The 25,273-nt window shown below is 44.0% G+C and overlaps 1 protein-coding gene across 3 annotated transcripts; it reads left to right on the top strand.

Annotated features, from left to right (window-relative positions):
* Positions 1-3,513: 3,513 nt before the first annotated feature.
* Positions 3,514-15,149, top strand: LOC115185246 (zymogen granule membrane protein 16-like). Of its 3 annotated transcripts, XM_029745746.1 has the most exons (6): positions 3,514-3,529; positions 3,705-3,741; positions 8,860-8,881; positions 9,016-9,068; positions 14,227-14,389; positions 14,777-15,149. In XM_029745746.1, exons 4-6 carry the CDS (start codon positions 9,017-9,019, stop codon positions 15,144-15,146), a joined length of 585 nt encoding a protein of 194 aa, XP_029601606.1. In that variant the 5' UTR covers positions 3,514-3,529; positions 3,705-3,741; positions 8,860-8,881; position 9,016; the 3' UTR covers positions 15,147-15,149. The 3 variants fall into 3 exon arrangements, with proteins under 3 accessions (XP_029601606.1, XP_029601605.1, XP_029601604.1); XM_029745745.1 differs by lacking the exons at positions 3,514-3,529; positions 3,705-3,741 and adding an exon at positions 8,450-8,546; XM_029745744.1 differs by lacking the exons at positions 3,514-3,529; positions 3,705-3,741 and adding an exon at positions 8,451-8,550.
* Positions 15,150-25,273: the final 10,124 nt, after the last annotated feature.

Raw genomic sequence — 25,273 nt, 5'->3', positions numbered from 1 at the left:
TTGCCAATCAGTTGGGCTGACAGAATTATTTGCCATACCTTTTGCCTCATCCCTCTTAACCATACCATTTTTCAATTCCTCATCAATCCAAGGGGAATTAAGTTTTTACAGTCATTTTCTTAATGGGTGCATGCTTAGTAGTAACTGGAATAAGCAATTTCATAAACGTGTCAAGTGCAGCATCTGTTTGCTCCTCATTACACACCACAGACCAGCAAATATTCTTTACATCATCAACATATGAATAACTACAAAACGTATTCTATGACCTCTTATGCACTATATTAGGCCCAGCCTTTGGAACTTTGGTTTTTCCTAGATATGGCTATTATATTGTGATCACTACATCATATGGATTTGGATACTGCTTTAAAGTTCATTTCTGCAGCATTAGTAAAGATGTGATCAATACATGTTGACGATTTTATTCATATGAATTACATACATCTTTATGCGAACTAACTACTTTACACTCAACAAGAAATATAAAAGCAACATGTAAAATGTTGGTTTCACATTTCATGAGCTGAAATCAAAGATCCCAGAAATGTTCCTTACTTCTCTAAAACGTTGCGCACAAATTTGTTTACATCCCTGTTAGTGAGAATTTCTCCTTTGCCAAGATAATCCATCCATGTGACAGGTATGGCATATCAAGAAGCTGATTAATAACTTCTTAAGGACAGACGTTCCGCAAGCGGAACGCCTCACCAATATCCAATGGTAGAGCGTGGCGCGAAATACAAATACCTCAAAAATGCTATAACTTCAATTTCTAAAACATATGACTATTTTACACCATTTTAAAGATAAGACTCTCGTTAATCTAACCAAATTGTCCGATTTCAAAAAGGCTTTACAGCAAAAGCAAAACATTAGATTGTCAGGAGAGTACCCTGACAAAAATAATTACACAGCCATTTTCAAAGCAAGCATATATGTCACAAAAACCAAAACCACAGCTAAATGCAGCACTAACCTTTGATGATCTTCATCAGATGACACTCCTAGGACATTATGTTATACAATACATGCATGTTTTGTTCAATCAAGTTCATATTTATATCAAAAAACAGCTTTTTACATTAGCATGTGATGTTCAGAACTAGCATACCCACGGCAAACTTCCGGTGAATTTACTAAATTACTCATGATAAACGTTCACAAAATACATAACAATTATTTTAAGAATTATAGATACAGAACTCCTTTATGCAATCGCGGTGTCAGATTTTAAAATAGCTTTTCGGCGAAAGCACATTTTGCAATATTCTGAGTACATAGCCCGGCCATCACGGCTAGCTATTTTGACACCCACCAAGTTTGGGACAACCTAAACTCAGAATTACTGTTAGAAAAATTGGATTACCTTTGCTGTTCTTCGTCAGAAGGCACTCCCAGGACTTCTACTTCAACAACAAATGTTGTTTTGGTTCCAAAAAATCCATAGTTATATTCAAATAGCTCCGTTTTCTTCGTGCGTTCAGGTCACTATCCGAAGGGTGACGCGCGAGCGCATTTCGTGACAAAAAATTTCAAAATATTCCATTAACGTACTTCGAAGCATGTCAAACGCTATTTAAACTCAATTTTTATGCTATTTTTCTCATAAAATAGCGATAATATTCCAACCGGGCGACGTTGTATTCATTCAAAGGCTGAAAGAAGAAAATTGAGAATTCTCGTGAACGCACCTCTCAGTCTCACTGATACCCATGCTGACCACTAACAAATTCTCCTGCTGTTCTTCGCCCAGAGACAGCAGACACCCCATTCCACTTTCTGGCGCCTTCTGAGAGCCAATGGAAGCCTTAAGAATTTCACGTTACAGCACAGATGCTGTATTTCTAATAGAGATGCAACAGAAGGACAACAAATTGTCAGACAGGGCACTTCCTGTATGGAATCTTCTCAGGTTTTGGCCTGCCATATGAGTTCTGTTATACTCACAGACACCATTCAAACAGTTTTAGAAACTTTAGAGTGTTTTATATGCAAATCTACTAATTATATGCATATTCTAGTTTCTGGGCAGGAGTAGTAACCAGATTAAATCGGGTACGTTTTTTATCCGGCCGTGAAAATACTGTCCCCTATCCCAAACAGGTTTTAAACAGCATGATCATTATACAGATACACCTTGTGCTGGGGACAATAAAATGACACTCTAAAATGTGCAGTTTTGTCACACAACACAATGTCACTCAAGTTTTGAGGGACCGTGCAATTGGCATGCTAAATGCAGGAATGTCCACCAGAGCTTATTTCCAGATAATGTAATGTTAATTTCTCTACCTCTCCAACGTTGTTTTTAGATCGTTTGGCTGTGCGTCGAACCGGACTCACAACCTCAGACCACATGTATGACGTTGTGTGGGCGAGTGGTTTGCTGATGTAAATGTTGTGAACAGAGTGCCCCATTGTGTGTGTGGGGTTATGGTATGGGCAGGCATAAGCTATGGACAACGACATTCATTCGCAAACTTCACCTCATGTTCCAGCATGATAATGCACGGCCCCATGTCGCAAGGATCTGTACACAATTCCTGGTGTCCCAGTTCTTCCATGGCCTGCATACTCACCAGACATGTCACCCACAGAGCATGTTTGGAATGCCCCGGATCAACACGCATGACAGCGTGTTCCAGTTCCCGCCAAAATCCTGCATCTCCGCAAAGCCATAGAAAAGAAGTGCGACAACATTCCACAGTGAACAGCCTGATCAACTCTGTCAAGGTGTCTGTGACCAACAGATGTATATCTGTATTCCCAGTCATGTGAAATCCATAGATTAGGGCCTAATTTATTTATTTCAATTGATTTATTTCCTTACACTACATATAAGTCAGTAAAATCTTTGTAATTGTTTGTCACGGTTGTCGTCTGGAATGGAGGACCAAAACGCAGCAGGAATGTGGATGCTCATCTTGATATTTATTTTAACTCAAAAGGGAACACCAAAATAATAAACAAAGGACGAACGATCAACAAAACAGTCTTGTAAGGCTCACACACGCAAAACAAGAAACAATCTCCCACAAACACTAAGCCAAACACATACCCATATATAGGACTCTCAATCAGAGGCAACGAGAAAGCACCTGCCTCCAATTTAGAGTCCAACCCCCCATTAACCTAAACATAGACATACAACCAACTAGACTAAACATAGAAATACATAAACAACGAACAGTGCCCAAAAACCCCAGAATACATAAATCAAATACCTTTCACCAAAAACACCACCCCGAACCACATGAAACAAATACCCTCTGCCACGTCCTGACCAAACCACAATAACAAATAACCCCTTATACTGGTCAGGACGTGACATTGTTTCATGATTCATTTTATAGTAAGTTAATAAAGGTGTTCTTTGTCATGCTCCTTCCATCTAGAGCTGACGGAATGTTCAGCAGGTATAAATGCAGTTCTTGGAGGAAGCAGTAGACGAGAAGGACCTGGCAGAGAGAGAGAGAGATAAGAAGCTTTCACATGTTTTCACACAGATCTCAAGATAGCACTGTGGGTAACTACACAACTAACAAAATAGAAAATGTGCACTTGTATTTAATAAATAATACTTGTGTGGGAAATGTTATAAAGTTAATACTCATCATCTCTTAGTACTTGGGTACAAACATTTTGGCCCTATTGCCTTTACATTTCAATTCAATTATCTGACATTAGTTTCAACGTGACAGTAGCTTAGCACTACAAGAGTGATTGTAGTAAACAAGAGTAGGTTTAACCTTTTAAAGCCGTTTTAAAACATTTCACATTCAAGAATGGTTTGTTGATTGTTACGTCACATTTCACAATTCAATAAAGTGTATTTTCTTTCCCCCCCTAGGGGTGATTGACCTGACAGGTAAAATACCTGACTTGTTTTTAAGAACTATGAAAAACATTATTAACAAACTTATTTCAAGTTTTACCTTTTGAAGTGAAATGAAATGATGTGGAAAAAACAATGATTCAACCAGTGTGTGCCCAATTGGTAGTTATTGAGATAAATTCACATTCTTCCCCAGCTAAAATAAAATAGATAACTCAACCTACATACACAAAAGCAATTTTGTGATTTACATTGACATTTTATTTTTTATCAATAAGGTCCTACATTACATATTTGTATTACTATCAAATCAAATGTTATTGGTCACATACACATGGTCAGCAGATGTTAATGCGAGTGTAGCAAAATGCTTGTGCTTCTAGTTCCCACCATGCAGTAATATCTAACAAGAAATCTAAGAATATGTTAATTGAACTATCACATTTTACAGATAGGTGGTAACAAGTGCCTCCGGGTATTTCACTTAGTAATGTGTATGTAAACTTTTATTTATTTTCTCACTTTGTAACTTCTACGGACATTTATCTGGTTAATCTGCAAAAAATGAAATCATATTGTTTTCCTGTAGTAACATGTACAGGTTGCCAGTGATTTAATGAAGATGTGAGTATTGTAACAGATTAAGAAAACGTCGCACAATAATGGAGACAAAAATTGGGGAATCTCATCTGCACATCTAGAATTAAATTGAAATACATGTACTGAAACAAATATTCTACAATAAAATAATGTAGGTATTTGAGCAAACCAATGAACTAACCATCCTGTTAATGACCAGATCCACTTGTCTTTTTAAGAGTGTTAATGTTTGAAGGGAAGGAGTTGCTCTTGGTGTAATAAAACAACTGAAGATTGGGAGACTGATTTTGAGCGATTTTTGTACACATTCATACAATTTTGGTACATTCTTTTAATTGTTTGGTTGTTAGATTGTATATGTTTTTCATCTCTATTTCAGATCATTTGTTACAATTCAAAAGAACACAATGAGTATTTTTCAAATCAAATCAAATTTTATTTGTCAGATACACATGGTTAGCAGAGGTTAATGCGAGTGTAGCGAAATGCTTGTGCTTCTAGTTCCGACAATGCAGTAATATCCAACGAGTAATCTAACCTAACAATTTCACAACAAATACCTTATACACACAAGTGTCAACGAATGAATAAGAATATGTACATAAAAAAAAATATATGAATGAGTGATGGTATAGAACGGCATAGGCAAGATGCAGTTAATGGTATAGAGTACAGTATATACATATGAGATGAGTAATGTAGGATATGTAAACATATAAAAGTGGCATTGTTTATAGTGGATAGTGATACATTACATCAAGATGGCAAGATGCAGTAGATGGTATAGAGTACAGAATATACATATGAGATGAGTAATGTAGGGTATGTAAACTTTATATGAAGTGGCATTGTTTGAAGCGGCTAGTGATACATTTATTACATACATATTCCATTATTAAAGTGGCTGGAGTTGAGTCAGTATGTTGGCATTAGCCACTCAATGTTAGTTATGGCTGCTTAACAGTCTGATGGCCTTGAGATAGAAGCTGTTTTTCAGTCTCTCGGTCCCTGCTTTGCTGCACCTGTACTGACCTCGCCTTCTGGATGTTAGCGGGGTGAACAGGCAGTGGCTCGGGTGGTTGTTGTCCTTGATGATCTTTTTGGCCTTCCTGTGACATTGGGTGGTGTAGGTGTCCTGGAGGGCAGGTAGTTTGCCCCCGGTGATGCGTTGTGCAGAACTCACTACCCTCTGGAGAGCCTTACGGTTGTGGGCGGAGCAGTTGCCGTACCAGGCGGTGATACAGCCCGACAGGATGCTCTCGATTGTGCATCTCTAAAAGTTTGTGTGTTTTTGGTGACAAGCCAAATTTCTTCAGCCTCCTGAGGTTGAAGAGGCGCTACTGCGCCTTCTTCACCACGCTGTCTGTGTGGTTGGACCATTTCAGTTTGTCCATGATGTGTATGCCAAGGAACTTAAAACCTTCTACCCTCTCCACTACTGTCCAATAGATATGGATAGGGGGGTGCTCCCTCTGCTGTTTCCTGAAGTCCACGATCATCGCCTTTGTTTTGTTGACGTTGAGTGTGAGGTTATTTTCCTGACACCACACTCCGAGGGCACTCACCTCCTCCCTGTAGGCCGTCTCGTCATTGTTGGTAATCAAGCCTACCATTGTAGTGTGGTCTGCAAACTTGATGATTGAGTTGGAGGCGTGCATGGCCACGCAGTCGTGGGTGAACAGGGAGTACAGGAGAGGGCTGAGAACGTACCCTTGTGGGGCCCCAGTGTTGAGGATCAGCAGGGTGGAGATGTTGTTACCTACCCTCACCACCTGGGGGCGGCCAGTCAGGAAGTACAGGACCCAGTTGCACAGGGCGGGGTTGAGACGCAGGGTCTCGAGCTTGATGACGAGTTTGGAGCGTACTATGGTGTTAAATGCTGAGCTGTAGTCGATGAACAGCATTCTCACATAGGTATTCCTCTTGTCCAGATGGGTTAGGGCAGTGTGATTGCGATTTCGTCGTCTGTGGACCTATTGGGGCGGTAAGCAAATTGGAGTGGGTCTAGGGTGTCAGGTAGGGTGGAGGTGATATGGTCCCTGACTAGTCTCTCAAAGCACTTCATTATGACGGAAGTGAGTGCTACTGGGCAGTAGTCATTTAGCTCAGTTACCTTAGCTTTCTTGGGAACAGGAACAATGGTGGCCCTCTTGAAGCATGTGGGGACAGCAGACTGGGATAAGGGTGATTTAATATGTCCGTAAACACCAGCCAGCTGGTCTGCGCATGCTCTGAGGATGCGGCTGGGGATGCCGTCAGGGCCTGCAGCCTTGCGAGGGTTGACACGTTTAAATGTTTTGCTCACGTCGGCTGCAGTGAAGGAGAGCCCGCAGGTTTTGGTAGGGGGCCATGTCAGTGGCACTGAATTGTCCTCAAAGCGAGCAAAGAAGTTGGTTAGTCTGTCTGGGAGCAAGATATCCTGGTCCGCGATGGGGCTGGTTTTTCTCTTATAGTGTCACGTCCTGGCCAGTATATAAGGTTAATTGTTTTGTAGTTTGGTCAGGGCGTGACAGAGGGTATTTGTTTTATGTGGTTCATAGTGGTGTGTTTGTTCAAAGGGGGGTTTGATTTAGTATTTCCGGGGTTTTGGTTTATAGTCTATGTTTATGTATTTCTATGTCTAATCTGGTGAGTGTGTTTCTATGTTGGTTAATTGGGGTTGGGACTCTCAGTTGAAGGCAGGTGTTGTCTATCTGCCTTTGATTGAGAGTCCCATATATAAGGGTGTGTTTGTGATTTGTGGGTGATTGTTCTGTGTTCAGCCCTAGGCTTTGCCAGACTGTCAGTTTATCGTTCGTTTTCTTGTTTGTTGTTTTTTGTATTCGTGTTGATTTAATTAAATGTTCAAGATGAACTATATCGACTCTGCTGCGTATTGGTCATCCTTTTCCGACGACGATTTCGTTAAATCGTCAGAAGACGAAGATACATGTGACATATAGTCCGTGATTGACTGTAGACCCAGCCACTTACCACTTACCTCTCGTGTCTGAGCCGTTGAATTGCGACTCTACTTTGTCTCTATACTGACGCTTAGCTTGTTTGTTTGCCTTGCGGAGGGTATAGCTACACTGTTTGTATTCGGTCATGTTTCCGGTCACCTTGCCCTGATTAAAAGCAGTGGTTCGCGCTTTCAGTTTTGCGCGAATGCTGCCATCAATCCACGGTTTCTGGTTTGGGAATGTTTTAATAGACGCTGTGGGTACAACATCGCCGATGCACTTGCTAATAAACCCACTCACCGACTCAGCGTATTCGTCAATGTTGTTGTTCGCCGCAATGCGGAACATATCCCAGTCCACGTGATCGAAGCAATCTTGAAGAGTGGAATCCGATTGGTCGGACCAGTGTTGAACAGACCTGAGTGCGGGAGCTTCCTGTTTTAGTTTCTGTCTATAGGCTGGAAGCAACAAAATGGAGTCGTGGTCAGCTTTTCCGAAAGGAGGGCGGGGGAGGGCCTTATGCGTCACGGAAGTTAGAATAGCAATGATCTAGGGTTTTGCCAGCCCTGGTTGCGCAATCGATATGCTGATAGAATTTAGGGAGCCTTGTTTTCAGATTAGCCTTGTTAAAATCCCCAGCTACAATAAAAGCAGACTCAGTATACGTGGTTTCCAGTTTACATAGAGTCAAATGAAGTTCGTTCAGGGCCATCGATGTGTCTGCTTGGGGGGGATATATGCGGCTGTGATTATAATCAAAGAGAATTCTCTAGGTAGATAATGCGGTCGGCATTTGATTGTGAGGAATTCTAAGTCGGGTGAACGGAAGGACTTGAGTTCCTGTATGTTGTTATGATCACACCACGTCTCACTAATCATAAGTCATACACCCCCGCCCTTCTTCTTACCAGAAAGATGCTTGTTTCCTTATAGTATTTCCTTGGTACTCCCTCCCAAAGTAGCCTCGAACAATTAGAAAACAATGTCTGACTTCTCTATAGTGACTGACTAAAGGTGTTCTTTGTCATGCTCCTTCCATCTAGAGCTGATGGAATGTTCAGCAGGTATAAATGCAGTTCTAAGAGGAAGCAGTAGACTAGAAGGACCTTGCAGAGACAGAGATAACAAGCTTTCAAAGGTTTTCACACACATCTCAAGATAGCACTGTGGGTAACTACACAACTAACTAAATAGAAAACTTGTATTCAATGCATGATACTGGTGTGGGAAATGTTATCAAGTTAATACTCATTATCTCTTGGTATTTGGGCACAAACATTGTGGCTCTTTTGCCTCTAAATTTAGATTCAATGATCTGACATTATTTTGAATGTGACAGTAGCTTAGCACTACAATAGGGATTGTAGTAAACAAGATTAGGTTCAACTTTTTAGAGCTGTTTTATAACATTTCACATTCAAGAATGGTTTGTTGTTTGTTACGTCACAATTGAAAAGGTTATTTTCTTTTCCCTCCTAGGAAACACTGGTTGACCTGACAGGTAAAAGGACTTAGTTGTTTTGACAAACTACTATGAAAAACATTATTTCAAGTTTGACCATTTAAAGTGAAACGGAGTGAGAGTGAAACTGACTGAAATTAAAGGTCTTAAGTATTGATGCCTCCCTTTTGCAGAATGTTCTCAATCCTGGTTGTCACAGTGTTCTTGGCTAGCTGCTTGGCAATGCGTGAGTAATTAAAATACAATTCTGAATTATAATGATAAAATAGCTTTTGTGCTTTCACCATGTCAAGTGTCAGTTGTGCAGAGGTGAGGACGGAGTCAGGCGCAGGACACAGAACTGAGTAAAATAACGTACTTTACTCGGAAAAAGAATCAGCCAATAAATCCCACTCCCTCCCACTTACGTCCAACTGGACACTGGGGGGGAGTGGGCTCCGCACGTAACGCCCGCTCGATGTCCGCGTCAACCTCCCATACAACCGGTGCCAACAGGCAAGAAGCCGGAATTATGGGAGTGGGATCCGTGGACCGCTCCTCTGTGTCATATATCCGAGACAGTGTGTCTGCCTTAGCGTTCTGGGAACCTGGTCGGTAGGATAGAGTGAACACAAAACGGGTGAAAAACATGGCCCACCTTGCCTGGCGAGGATTCATTCTCCTCGCTGGCCCAGATGTACTCCAGATTGCGGTGGTGTCATGACGTTGGCCTGTGAGAAAGGTTTATGGGTTTACCCCCCATAAATACTTTTCTCCCTTCCCCTCTCTCTCTGACCCTACTGAAGGACTTTTGAATAGCCTTTGTTAACCTCTCTTGGGCAGGTGGGACGCCACCCACGGTTCACACTTTTCAACAGCCAGTGAAAAATCAGAGCACCAAATTAAAAACCACAAAATGTCATAATTCAAAGTTTTCAAACAAAGGACTATTTTACACCATTTTAAAGGTACACGGTCTCCTTAATGTAACCACATTGTCCGATTTCAAAAAGGCTTTATGGCGAAAGCATAAAGTTAGATTATGTTAGGACAGTTCCAACACAAGAAAAAGCACACAGCCATTTTCCTAGCAAGGACAGGCATCACAAAAACCAGAAAACCAGCTAAAATTATGCACTAACCTTTGACGATCATCAGATGACACTCCAAGGACCTCATGTTAGACAATACATGCATTTTTTGTTCGATAAAGTTCATATTTATATCCATAAACCCCATTTTACATTGGTGCGTGATGTTCAGAAAATATTTTGCCTCCAATACTGCCGGTGAATCAGCACAACAATTTACAAAAATTCTCACCATAAACGTTGATAAAATATTAGTTATTCAAAGAATTATAGATGAACATCTCCTTTATGCAAACGCTGTGACAGATTTCAAAAAAGCTTCACGGGGAAAGCACACTTTGCAATAATCTGAGTACTGTGCTCAGAAAAATACACTAGGCAATACAGATACCCGCCATTTTGGAGTCATCTAAAATCATAAATAGCATTAGAAATATTCACTTACCTTTGATGATCTTCATCAGAAGGCACTTCCAGGGATCCCAGGTCCACAATAAATGTTGCTTTGTTCGATAAAGTCCATAATTTATGTCCAAATAGGTCCTTGTTGTTAGCGCGTTCAGTAAGCTACTCCAAGTGTAGGAAGCGCGCGGAAAATGTCACGACGAAAAGTAAAAAATGTTCTATTTACGTTCGTTCAAACATGTCAAACGTTGTATAGCATCAATCTTTAGGGCCTTTATCACTTAGAACTTCAATAATATTCCAACCGGACGATTCCATTGTCTTGAAAAACATTTTGGAACACAGCTAACTCTCACGTGAATGCGCGCCAATGTACCTTCCTGAGTCAACAACTTCCAACTTCCTCTGTTGGCTCTCTGTTCATCATAGACACCTCAAACAACTTTCTAAAGACTGTTGACATCTAGTGGAAGCCTTAGGAAGTGCAAAATGAACCCTAAGTCACTGAGTGTTCGATAGGCAATGACTTGAAAGGACTACAAGCACCAGAATTCTCCCTTCCTGGTTAGATTTTTCTCAGGTTTTTGCCTGCCATATGAGTTCTGTTAAACTCACAGACATCATTCAAACAGTTTTAGAAACTTCAGAGTGTTTTCTATCCAAATCTACTAATAATATTCATATTCTCGTTCCTGGGCCCGAGTAGTAGGCCGTTTAATTTGGGGACGTTTTTCATCCGGCCGTGAAAATACTGCCCCCTACCCTAGAGAGGTTAAATATAGAGAGTCTGGGAACATCAAACAAGTGGGGGGGGAAAGGAACCATATTTCGGTAATAGAACCAGTTGTATACCAGGTACTTAATGAGTATGGGGGGGGAAAGGAACCATATTTCGGTAATAGAACCAGTTGTATACCAGGTACTTAATGAGTATGGATGGAATCGCGTAATAATAATCACAGAGAGTTATTTGATAAACATGTCTTCCGTTTTAATGATCCCAAAGACACGACAGTGGTCAGTCCAAATGAGAAAATGGTGTTTAGCCCCCTCAAGCCAATGCCTCCACGCTTTCAGAGCCCCGACAACAGCCAACAGCTCCTGGTCCCCCACATCATAGTTTTTCTCTGCTGGGCTGAGCTTCTTCGAAAAGAACGCACAGGGGCGCAGTTTAGGTGGCGTACCCGAGCGCTGAGACAACACAGCTCCTATCCCAGCCTCAGACGTGTCCACCTCTACTATGAACGCTAAGGAGGGATCAGGATGAGCCAACACAGGAGCCAAGGTAAACAGAGCCTTCAGGTGACCAAAAGCCTTGTCCGCCCCAGCTGACCACTGCAGTCGCACCGGTCCCCCCTTCAGCAAAGAGGTAATGGGAGCCACTACCTGACCAAAGCCCCGTATAAACTTCCGGTAGTAGTTGGCAAACCCTAAGAACCGCTGCACCTCCTTTACCGTGGTTGGAGTCGGTCAATTAGGCACGGCTGAAATGCGGTCATTCTTCATCTCCACCGCTGACTCGGACAGGCGATACCCTAGGAAGGAGACGGACTGTTGGAAGAACAGACATTTCGCAGCCTTAACGCAGCCTTAACGTAGGTCATGTTCCAAGAGTCGACCAAGCACCTTGCGCACCAGAGACACATGCTCGGCGCGTGTAGCGGAGTATATTAGAATGTCATCTATATACACCACTACACCCTGCCCGTGCAGGTCCCTGAAAATCTCGTCTACAAAGGATTGGAAGACGGATGGAGCATTCATCAACCCGTACGGCATGACGAGGTACTCATAGTGCCCAGAGGTGGTACTAAATGCCGTCTTCCACTCATCCCCCTCCCGGATACGCACCAGGTTGTAAGCACTCCTGAGATCCAATTTGGTGAAGAAGCGCGCCCCATGCAATGACTCGATCACACTGGCTATGAGAGGCAGAGGGTAAATATACTTCACCGTGATCTTATTTAAACCTCTATAGTCAATGCACAGGCGTAAACCTCCATCCTTCTTCACAAAAAAGAAACTTGAGGAGGCAGGTGAAGTGGAAGGCCGAATGTATCCCTGTCCCAGAGATTCGGTGACATATGTTTCCATAGCCGCCGTCTCCTCCTGTGACAGAGGATACACATGACTCCTGGGAAGTGCTGCATCTACCAGGAGATTTATCACACAATCCCTCCGTCAATGGGGTGGTAGTTGAGTCGCCCCAAATCAGCATATTCAGGGGGGATGTGCATGGTGGAGACCTGGTTTGGACTCTCCACCGTAGTTGCACCTATGGAAACACCTATACACCTCCCTGAACACTGACGTGACCATCCCTTGCGAGCCCTCTGTTGCCACGAGTCATGAAGGGCCAACCAGGGAAACCCCAACACCACAGGTAACGCAGGAGAATCTATCAGGAAGAGACTAATTCTCTCCTCATGACCCTCCTGCATTATCATACATAGTGGAGTTGTGACCTCCCTAATCAGACCCGACCCTAAAGGACGACTATCTAAGGAATGTACAGGGAAGCGCACATCAACAGGAACAATAGGGATCCCTAATCTACGAGCAAATGAACGGTCAATAAAGTTCCCAGCTGCGCCTGAATCTACTAGCGCCTTATGCTGGGAATGCGGGGAAAACTCAGGAAATTCTATAGATATATACATGTGCGCAACAGGAAGCTCTGGGTGAGTTGGGTGCATACTCACCTGGGATGATACACCAGTGCCCTGCCTGCTGCCTCGACTTCCTGGGGAACCTCTCCAGCACCGACCAGCAGTGTGTCCTCTGCGGCCACAGGTAGTGCAGGAGGTGCTGGGGGATGGAATGGACGGACCCCGATCCGGACGTCCGCGGGTGGCCAACAGGTTATCCAGCCGGATGCATAAATCCACCAGCTGGTCGGGGGTAAGGGTGGTGTCCCTGCAGGCCAGCTCCCAACGAACGTCCTCACGTAGCCTACATTGGTAATGGTCAATCAGGGCCCTCTCATTCCATCCCGCGCTGGCAGCCAGGGTCCTGAAGTCCAATGCGAATTCCTGTGTGCTCCTCATCCCCTGTCTGAGATGGAACAAGCGTTCCCCCGCTGCTCTCCCCTCAGGTGGATGATCGAAGACCGCCCGGAAGCGACGGGTGAAATCCTCATAGCGGACCAACGCGTCTATACTTCCCCATTCCGCGTTGGCCCACTCAAGCGCCTTCCCCGACAGACAGGAGATGAGGGTGGACACGCTCTAGTATCCCGAGGGAGCCGGGTGGATGGTTGCCAGGTAGGGCTCCAACTGGAGCAGGAACCCCTGGCACCCGGCAGCCGTCCCATCATAAGCGCTCGGGAGCGAGAGCCGAATCCCACTGGGTCCAGGTGACGGAGGGGTGGACAGCGGTGTGGGTTGTGGTGTGGGTTGGAGTGAAGTTGATTGGGATGTGGGAAAAAACCCTTTTTCCCATTGCTCCATGGTGAGCAGCACACAATCCATGGCTGTGCCAAGATGTTGGAGCATCGTCGCGTGCTGCTGGACGCGTTCCTCCACTGGTACCGGAGGACTTGGTGCACCTGCTGACTCCATAAAAAAAGGTGCGTGATTCTGTCAAGTGTCAGTTGTACAGAGGTGAGGACGGAGTCAGGCGCAGGACACAAAACTGAGTAAAATAACGTACTTTACTCGGAAAAAGAATCAGCCAATAAATCCACGCAGGGATAACAAACCCTAACACAAAAACCAGGAAACAATCACGCACAAAACATAATGAGAAGCAGAGGGTTAAATAGGGAAATAATAGTAATGTAATGGGAACCAGGTGTGAACAATCAAGACATAACAAATGGGAAAAGAAATGTGGATCGGTGGCAGCTAGAAAATTAGAAAAAAAAATAGAATTATTAATATAGTAAACATATTTCCCATGTTATTTTAGCCATCAAAGATCCATACTCGTATTCCTCTGCGGTGGGTCAGGGACTTGGCACCCCATTTGCTTCCTACGGTGAGGGACGCATCACAGGAGTCAGAGTGTGGGAGATCAACAACAACTACTACTACTACTACTACTACTACAACAGCAACGCCTACATCAGCGGGTGAGCAGACCATGACCCATGAACAGACACCACTGACTCAGTCCAACTACACTACCCAACACACACCACTGACTCAGTACAACAACACTACCCAACAGACACCACGACTCAGTCCAACAACACTACCAAACACACACCACTGACTCAGTCAAACTACACTACCCAAGAGACACACTTTCTTTCTTTCTTTCTTTCTGTCTTTCTTTCTGTATTTAATTGTTGTGTTAATTACATATTCAGTACATGACCAGACAATATTGTTATCTTATCTAACCCAGAGTACAATGTAAAATGTCATTCCTTGATATTCTCTGACGCTACCTGCTCTCTCGGTCTGAATGTGCCTTATCAAAACACAACCAACGTGAAAAGCTTCCTCTGTTTTAGGTTCCAGCTGAGATACGGCTCCACCTGGTCTCCTGTGTTCGGTCGCGAAGGGGGTGAAAAGCAGGAGATGGAGCTGTTTAATGATGAGGCCATCGTCGAGGTGTCTGGGAAGTACAACCCAGCAGACTACATCTGCAAGCTGGTGTTAACCACCAACATGGGGCGCACTCTGTCAGCCGGCCAGCCCAACCAAGTCTCTTTCAACTTCTACCCAGCCAACATGGGCAATGAGCTGAGGCTGCTCAGTGGTCGCTTCAACGGTGCTGGGATCACCTCCATCGGAGCCCACTGGGGATTGGTGAACATGGAAGGGGCTGGAAACAGTACTCTGGAAACAGCACTGCAAACAGTAACTCCTACTTACTCCTAAAAAGTATGTCTTGCTCTTTGGGATGGTATCCCGGATTCAGATTAAGCCTAATCCTGGACTAGTTACTTTCAATGGAGATTCTCCATTCAACATGCTTTTTAGTCCAGGAGTAACTTAATCTGGGTCCAGGAAACTGACCCTATATGTTTGGACGGATGATTGACATAGACGCTGACATCACTTTCTGATGGGTGCTTCATGAGAATTTAAACTGAATGAATTTGAAAGTTTCAAATATTTTGGAAGAATTTTTAATGTGATCCCTCACTTGAAGCAGTACAAGAATACTACTAAACATTCAAATTCATTCAGTGTAAATTTTCATGAAGCACCCATCAGATAGGAATATTAAAGCAGTCCTGTCAGCGTCGGTCACAGACCACATGCGTTGTTACACATCATTTGAGGTTATCACAATTTAGCACAATAAATGAAAGAATCATATGGGATTTAAAGGATTAATTATTTCTTTGATTAATTGAACAATCAAATATTATGGGGAGATAATAGCGTCTCAGGGTACTTCACCTTCATTATTTTATACGCGCTGCATTTGTTATTTGTTGTTCCTTTTCTGCTACATCTGCTTATGGACATTTTAATAAAAAGCATATCTTTAATCATTATATTTCATTGTGTTCCTTTTGATAAGATCAAATCAAATTTATTTATAAAGCCCTTCTTACATCAGCTGATTTCTCAAAGTGTAGTACAGAAACCCAGCCTAAAACCCCAAACAGCAAGCAATGCAGATGTAGAAGCACGGTGGCTAGGAAAAACTCCCTAGAAAGGCCAGAACCTAGGAAGAAACCTAGAGAGGATCCCGGCTATGAGGGATGGTCAGTCCTCTTCTGGCTTTGCCGGGTGGAGATTAGACATTCAAATGTTCATAGATGACCAACAGGGTCAAATAATAATAATCACAGTGGTTGTCGAGGGTGCAACAGATCAGCACCTCAGGAGTAAATGTCAGTTGGCTTTTCATAGCCGATCATTCAGAGTATCTCTACCGCTCCTGCTGTCTCTAGAGAGTTGAAAACAGCAGGTCTGGGACAGGTAGCACATCGAGAGAGAGAGAGAGAGAGAGAGAGAGAGAGAGAGAGAGAGAGAGAGAGAGAGAGAGAGAGAGAGAGAGAGAGAGAGAGAGAGAGAGAGAGAGAGAGAGAGAGAGAGATAGAGAGAGAGAGAGAATACTTATTCACACAGGATAAGACAGGGAGACACTGTGGCCCCATCCGACAATACCCCCGGACAGGGCCAAACAGGCAGGATATAACCCCACCCACTTTGCCAAAGCACAGCCCCCACACCACTTGAGGGATATCTTCAACCACCAACTTACCATCCTGAGACAAGGCTGGGTATAGCCCACAAAGATTTCTGCCACGGCACAACCCAAGAGGAGGCGCCAACCCAGACAGGAAGATCACGTCAGTGACTCAAGCCACTCAAGTGACGCCCTCCTAGGGGCGGCATGAAAGAGCACCAGTAAGCCAGTGACTCAGCCCCTGTAATAGGGTTAGAGGCAGAGAATCCCAGTGGAGAGAGGGGAACCGGCCAGGCTCGTTGCTCCAGTGCCTTTCCGTTCACCTTCACACTCCTGGGCCAGACTACACTCAATCATAGGACCTACTGAAGAGATGAGTCTTCAATAAAGATTTAAAGGTTGAGACCGAGTCTGCGTCTCTCACATGGGTAGGCAGACCATTCCATAAAAATGTAGCTCTATAGGAGAAAGCCCTGCCTCCAGCTGTTTGCTTAGAAATTCTCGGGACAATAAGGAGTCCTGCGTCTTGTAACTGTAGCGTACGTGTAGGTATGTTTGCTGTTAGCTCAGTTGGTAGAGCATGGTGTGTGCAATGCCAGGGTTGTGGGTTTGATTCCCACGGGGGGCCAGTACAACATTTTTTTTTTTAAATGCATGAAATGGTATGAAATTTACGTATTCACTCCTGTAAGTTGCTCTGGATAAGAGCGTCTGCTAAATGACTAAAATGTTAATGTACGGCAGGACCAAATTGGAAAGATAGGTAGGAGCAAGCCCATGTAATGCTTTGTAGGTTGGCAGTAAAACCTTGAAAACAGCCCTTGCCTTAACAGGAAACCAGTGTAGAGAGGCTAGCACTGGAGTAATATGATCAGAAAATACATACAGTAGTGACCAGAGGCTACAATAAACTAATCTGTCATTTTAACAAACCCTACCTCAATGGTGTCAATAAGGAATTACATTTATAACTGCAAAACCGTTAAAAGCCTATCAAGAGTAATGAAGGAGAAAAAAATCCATAGTTACATATCGGATATTATTTTTCGACGATATATCGTGTCGTATCGCATCAACAATATCACACAATTATTGTTGTGCTAGTTGGCTGTCCCTGCACTAAAACTCCTTCATAGACTGTTCATCATTTTCATTTTAAATAGGAAGCACATTTTTTAATGGCAATATTATTTCCATTACTTTCTCATGCTTTCTATTCTCTCTGCCAGAGACATATAGTGAGCAATATATTTGGAACATCGAATCACAATAAAATCACTGTGTAAAATCGTAATACATGTAGAATCGTGAGAATCGTAATACATATCATAGCACCTAAGTATTGTGATAACATCGTATCGTGAGGTCCCTGGCAATTCCCAGCGCTACTATCCAACACACCCATAATGTCTGGAACGTACAGATGAAGTCAGAAGTTTACATACACCTTAGCCAAATACATTTAAACTCAGTTTTTTCACAATTCCTGACATTTAATCCTAGTAAAAATTCCCTGTCTTAGGTCAGTTAGGATCACCACTTTATTTAAAGAATGTGAAATGTGATTGATTTGAGCTTTTATTTCTTTCATCACATTCCCAGTGGGTCAGAAGTTTACATACACTCAATTAGTATTTGGTTGCATTGCCTTTAAATTGTTTAACTTGGGTCAAACGTTTTGGGTAACCTTCCACAAGCTTCCCACAATAAGTTGGGTGAATTTTGGCCCATTCCTCCTGACAGAGCTGGTGTAACTGAGTCAGGTTTGTAGGCCTCCTTGCTCGCACACACTTTTTCAGTTCTGCCCACAAATGTTCTATAGGATGGAGGTCAGGGCTTTGTGATGGCCACTCCAATAGCTTGACTTTGTTGTCCTTAAGCCATTTTGCCACAACTTTGGAAGTATGCTTGGGATCATTGTCCATTTGGAAGACCCATTTGCGACCAAGCTTTAACTTCCTGACTGATGTCTTGAGATGTTGCTTCAATATATCACATAATTTTTTGTCCTCATGATTCCATCTATTTTGTGAAGTGCACCAGTCCCTCCTGCAGAAAAGCACCCCCCAACATGATGCTGCCATCCCCCGTGCTTCACGGTTGTTATGGTGTTCTTCGACTTGCAGGCATCCCCCTTTTTTCTCCAAATATAACAATGGTCATTATGGCCAAACAGTTCTATTTTTGTTTCATCAGACCAGAGGACATTTCTCCAAAAAGTACAATCTTTGTCCCCATGTGCAGTTGCAAACCATAGTCTGGCTTTTTTATGGAGGTTTTGGAGCAGTGGCTTCTTCCTTGCTGAGCGGCCTTTCAGGTTATGTCGATATAGGACTCGTTTTACTGTGGATATAGATACTTTTGTACCTGTTTCCTCCAGCATCTTCACAAGGTCCTTTGCTGTTTCTGGGATTGATTTGCACTTTTCGCACCAAAGTATTTTAATCTCTAGGAGACAGAACGCGTCTCCTTCCTGAGCAGTATGACGGCTGCGTGGTCCCATGGTGTTTATACTTGCCAACTATTGTTTGTACAGATGAACATGGTACCTTCAGGTGTTTGGAAATTGCTTCCAAGGATGAACCAGACTTGTGGAGGTCTACATTTCTTTTCTGAGGCCTTAGCTGATTTCTTTTGATTTTCCCATGATGTCAAGCAAAGAGGCACTGAGTTTGAAGGTAGGCCTTGACATACATCCACAGGTACACCTCCAATTGATTCAAATTATGTCAATTAGCCTATCAGAAGCTTCTAAAGACATGACATCATTTTCTAGATATTTCCAAACTGTTTAAAGGCACAGTCAACTTAGTGTATGTAAACCTATGACCCACTGGAATTGTGATACAGTGAATCTAAATAATCTGTCTCTAAATAATTGTTTGGAAAATTACTTGTGTCATGCACAAAATAGATGTCCTAACCGACTTGCCAAAACTATAGTTAGTTAACAAGAAATTTGTGGAGTGGTTGAAAAAAGAGTTTTAATTAATGACTCCAACCTAAGTTTATGTAAACTTCCGACATCAACTGTATATCTGCCATATCCATTCATAACATCAAAATGTTGTCTATTAAGTCTGCTCTCCTTCTAGCCTGACATTGCATGACAAGCTGCATAATGTTTTAGTTAAAGCTACAGTCTGGGATCTGGGAAGCTGTTCAATGTTCAGCTGTATACCAAAACAAGGGGTGGGGAGGGACACCACTTTGTGGCAAATCACAGACTGTGTGGATGGTCTAGATTAGACAGTTTGATAGATGGGGCTTATACAGTATATGAATGTTTCAACAGTCAAAGCTGCTTACCTAGTGTCGTGTCTTTGGCATCATTAAAACTGAAGACATACTTATAAAATAACTGTAATTATTATTACACGATTAACCTGATTAATCATGTAACTGTAATTAACTAGGAAGTCGGGGCACCAAGGAAAATATTCAGATTACAAAGTTATAATTTTCCTAATATAAATTTCAGATATTTTAATATCTGATCAATTAGTCTTCGAATTAATGAATTATTATTTTCCTCACGCCAGTCTCATTCCAAACGTTGTAAATTGTTGGTTATCTGCACAAACCCAGTCTTCACCATGAGTCATCCATACATCAATTGTCTTACTAAGTAATGCACAGAAACGCATAAAACATTAGATATGTGTCACGATTCTCTTCGTCAGAAGATATGTTGAAATTGCTGTCGCACAAAGTGGACCAATATGCAGCGGATTGTGTGGTCATCATCATTTATTTTGAATATGAACACGAGGAAAAAACAATAACCAAAACTCACGACAAGAACAGTGTAGCAGGCTAAACAAAAGCAGTGCTAACATTCAACTACGCACAAGTGACAAACAAAACACACACCTACTTATAGGACTCCCAATCAGAGGCAACTAGAAACACCTGCCTCCAATTGAGAGTCCAGCAACCAAATCTGCACATAGAAAACTTAACCTAGAACCTACTCATACACCACAAAACCCCGGAACACATAAATAACACACTAAGCTATACTAAAAAAAAAAACACCATACAAAACAAACATACCTCTGCCACGCCCTGACCAAATAATACAAATAATCCTCTATACTGGTCAGGACGTGACAATATGTTTACAAGGAAAAGATAGGAGAATGTGCCCTAGTGGGCTAAACCGGCATGGCGGCTTGTTAGACAAAAGGGGAGTGGGGTCAGCTGAGAAGGCACTACAGAGTTGATAATTATAACAATTGATATACTAATCCTTTGCACATGAACGCTCACTCATTCGGGAACAATTACAATCAATATATATATTTACGCTCAGTGTGTCGTCGGGATCTCTGTTGAAAAGGTTGTTTCTATTGGAGAGTTTGTCTGCTCTCTCTCTCTGTCGTGGTTAGAATGGCTAGTTCAGAGTGACATTCATTAATGTCGTTATAGGACAGATGTTTCGGCGGTTGTCGGTCTTCGCGTTCAATGATACCGAATTCCTAGCTGCAGACTAGTAATTAATATCAAAGACTTGTTCTTATTCTGTCGGTATCGATAGTCTAAGAGTTTAACCACGTGGTATGGTTAAACGTTAATCAAGAGGTAAGCTGGTCTCCAACCTTTAGCCATAGAAAACCTCGGTGGGGGTTTTATTCGGAAGAGCAGAAAAGGGCCTGTCCCATGACGCCAGACCATAACTGTGCTCATGGGCGGTCCTTGGATTTAGTTAAGACTCCAAAGGGAATTGGTGTTTCCTTCATTAAACAGTCCAAAATCACATTACACAATTTCACAAACAGTTCCATCCTTATTCATTCATTTTATACAACCATTTAGATGTAAGTCTCATACCTGAGACTCTTCTATAAACATGATTATGGTAATGTGGCCGTATTGTCTCTCATGAGTTTTACAAAATTGTACCAAACGGACCAGTTCGTTGCTGGATTCTTACATTTACATTTACATTTAAGTGATTTAGCAGACGCTCTTATCCAGAGCGACTTACAAATTGGTGCATTCACCTTAAGATATCCAGTGGAACAACCACTTTACAATAGTGCATCTAAATCTTTCGGGGGGGGGGGGGGTAGAAGGATTACTTTATCCTATCCCAGGTATTCCTTAAAGAGGTGGTGTTTCAGGTGTCTCCGGAAGGTGGTGATTGACTCCGCTGTCCTGGCGTTGTGAGGGAGCTTGTTCCACCATTGGGGTGCCAGAGCAGCGAACAGTTTTGACTGGGCTGAGCGGGAGCTGTGCTTCTTCAGAGGTAGGGAGGCGAGCAGGCCAGAGGTGGATTAACGCAGTGCCCTTGTTTGGGTGTAGGGCCTGATCAGAGCCTGAAGGTACGGAGGTGCCGTTCCCCTCACAGCTCCGTAGGCAAGCAGCATGGACTTGTAGCGGATGCGAGCTTCAACTGGAAGCCAGTGGAGAGAGCGGAGGAGCGGGGTGACGTGAGAGAACTTGGGAAGGTTGAACACCAGACGGGCTGCGGCGTTCTGGATGAGTTGTAGGGGTTTAATGGCACAGGCAGGGAGCCCAGCCAACAGCGAGTTGCAGTAATCCAGACGGGAGATGACAAGTGCCTGGACTAGGACCTGTGCCGCTTCCTGTGTGAGGCAGGGTCGTACTCTGCGAATGTTGTAGAGCATGAACCTACAGGATCGGGTCACCGCCTTGATGTTAGTGGAGAACGACAGGGTGTTGTCCAGGGTCACGCCAAGGTTCTTAGCACTCTGGGAGGAGGACACAAGGGAGTTGTCAACCGTGATGGCGAGATCATGGAACGGGCAGTCCTTCCCTGGGAGGAGGAGCAGCTCCGTCTTGCCGAGGTTCAGCTTGAGGTGGTGAGCCGTCATCCACACTGATATGTCTGCCAGACATGCAGAGATGCGATTCGCCACCTGGTTATCAGAAGGGGGAAAGGAGAATATTAATTGTGTGTCGTCTGCGTAGCAATGATAGGAGAGGCCATGTGAGGATATGACCGAGCCAAGTGACTTGGTGTATAGTGAGAATAGGAGAGGGCCTAGAACAGAGCCCTGGGGGACACCAGTGGTGAGAGCACGTGGTGCGGAGACAGATTCTCGCCACGCCACCTGGTAGGAGCGACCTGTCAGGTAGGACGCAATCCAAGCGTGGGCCGCGCCGGAGATGCCCAGCTCGGAGAGGGTGGAGAGGAGGATCTGATGGTTCACGGTATCAAAGGCAGCAGATAGGTCTAGAAGGATGAGAGCAGAGGAGAGAGAGTTAGCTTTAGCAGTGCGGAGAGCCTCCGTGACACAGAGAAGAGCAGTCTCAGTTGAATGCCCAGTCTTGAAACCTGACTGATTAGGATCAAGAAGGTCATTCTGAGAGAGATAGCAGGAGAGCTGGCCAAGGACGGCACGTTCAAGAGTTTTGGAGAGAAAAGAAAGAAGGGATACTGGTCTGTAGTTGTTGATATCGGAGGGATCGAGTGTAGGTTTTTTCAGAAGGGGTGCAACTCTCGCTTTCTTGAAGACGGAAGGGACGTAGCCAGCGGTCAAGGATGAGTTGATGAGCGAGGTGAGGTAGGGGAGAAGGTCTCCGGAAATGGTCTGGAGAAGAGAGGAGGGGATAGGGTCAAGTGGGCAGGTTGTTGGGCGGCCGGCCGTCACGAGACGCGAGATTTCATCTGGAGAGAGAGGGGAGAAAGAGGTCAAAGCACAGGGTAGGGCAGTGTGAGCAGGACCAGCGGTGTCGTTTGGCTTTGCAAACGAGGATCGGATGTCATCAGCCTTCTTTTCAAAATGGTTGACGAAGTCATCCGCAGAGAGAGAGGAGGGGGGGGGAGGGGGAGGAGGATTCAGGAGGGAGGAGAAGGTAGCAAAGAGCTTCCTAGGGTTAGAGGCAGATGCTTGGAATTTAGAGTGGTAGAAAGTGGCTTTAGCAGCAGAGACAGAAGAGGAAAATGTAGAGAGGAGGGCGTGAAAGGATGCCAGGTCCGCAGGGAGGCGAGTTTTCCTCCATTTCCGCTCGGCTGCCCGGAGCCCTGTTCTGTGAGCTCGCAGTGAGTCGTCGAGCCACGGCGCAGGAGTGGAGGACCGAGCCGGCCTGGAGGATAGGGGACAGAGAAAATCGAAGGATGCAGAGAGGGAGGAGAGGAGGGTTGAGGAGGCAGAATCAGGAGATAGGTTGGAGAAGGTTTGAGCAGAGGGAAGAGATGATAGGATGGAAGAGGAGAGAGTAGCGGGAGAGAGAGAGCGAAGGTTGGGACGGCGCAATACCATCGGAGTAGGGGCAGAGTGAGAAGTGTTGGATGAGAGCGAGAGGGAAAAGGATACAAGGTAGTGGTCGGAGACTTGGAGGGGAGTTGCAATGAGATTAGTGGAAGAACAGCATCTAGTAAAGATGAGGTCAAGCGTATTGCCTGCCTTGTGAGTAGGGGGGAAGGTGAGAGGGTGAGGTCAAAGGAGGAGAGGAGTGGAAAGAAGGAGGCAGAGAGGAATGAGTCAAAGGTAGACGTGGGGAGGTTAAAGTCACCCAGAACTGTGAGAGGTGAGCCATCCTCAGGGAAGGAACTTATCAAGGCATCAAGCTCATTGATGAACTCTCCAAGGGAACCTGGAGGGCGATAAATGATAAGGATGTTAAGCTTGAAAGGGCTGGTAACTGTGACAGCATGGAATTCAAATGAGGAGATAGACAGATGGGTCAGGGGAGAAAGAGAGAATGTCCACTTGGGAGAGATGAGGATTCCAGTGCCACCACCCCGCTGGCTCGATGCTCTAGGGGTATGCGAGAACACGTAGGCAGACGAGGAGAGAGCAGTAGGAGTAGCAGTGTTATCTGTGGTAATCCATGTTTCCGTCAGCGCCAGGAAGTCTAGGGACTGGAGGGTAGCATAGGCTGAGATGAACTCAGCCTTGTTGGCCGCAGACCGGCAGTTCCAGAGGCTGCCGGACACCTGGAACTCCACGTGGGTCGTGCGCGCTGGGACCACCCGGTTAGAGTGGCAGCGGCCACGCGGTGTGAAGCGTTTGTATGGCCTGTGCAGAGGGGAGAGAACAGGGATAGCCAGACACATAGTTGACAAGCTGCAGAAGAGGCTACGCTAATGCAAAGGAGATTGGAATGACAAGTGGACTACGCGTCTCGAATGTTCAGAAAGTTAAGCTTACGTTGCGAAAATCTTATTGACTAAAGTGACGAAAATGCTAGCTAACTAACACAACACTACACTAATCAAGTCGTTCCGTTGTAATGTAATAGTTTCTACAGTGCTGCTAGTCGGTAGAGGTTGGCTATTATACAAAAGCAACTTTGTAGCTAGCTAACATAACATAACACTAATCAAGACGTTCCTTTGTAATGTATTTAGTTTCTACAATGCTGCTCGTCGGTAATAGTTGGCTGGGTATGGAACAATGGCGTCGCAGGGGACGGAAATAGCTGGCTAGCTAACCTAGCTAACCTAGCTAGCCTCGATAATTACTAAACTACACAATTATCAAGCTATGACAAAGACAGCTATGTAGCTAGCTAGCTAACACTGCACTAGTCAAATCGTTCCGTTGTAATGTAATAGTTTCTACAGTGCTGCTAGTCGGTAGAGGTTGGCTATTATACAAAAGCAACTTTGTAGCTAGCTAACATAACAACACTAATCAAGACGTTCCTTTGTAACGTATTTAGTTTCTATAATGCTGCTCGTCGGTAATAGTTGGCTGGGTATGGAACAATGGCGTCGCGGGGGACGGAAATAGCTGGCTAGCTAACCTAGCTATTACTAAACTACACAATTATCAAGCTATGACAAAGACAGCTATGTAGCTAGCTAGCTAACACTACACTAGTCAAATCGTTCCGTTGTAATGTATTAGTAATTACAGTGCTGCTAGTCGGTAGCGGTTGGCTA

Source organism: Salmo trutta, chromosome 3 (genome assembly GCF_901001165.1).
Source record: "Salmo trutta chromosome 3, fSalTru1.1, whole genome shotgun sequence".
Taxonomy (NCBI): Eukaryota; Metazoa; Chordata; class Actinopteri; order Salmoniformes; family Salmonidae; genus Salmo; species Salmo trutta.
This window is presented reverse-complemented; position numbering and strand designations above follow the sequence as displayed.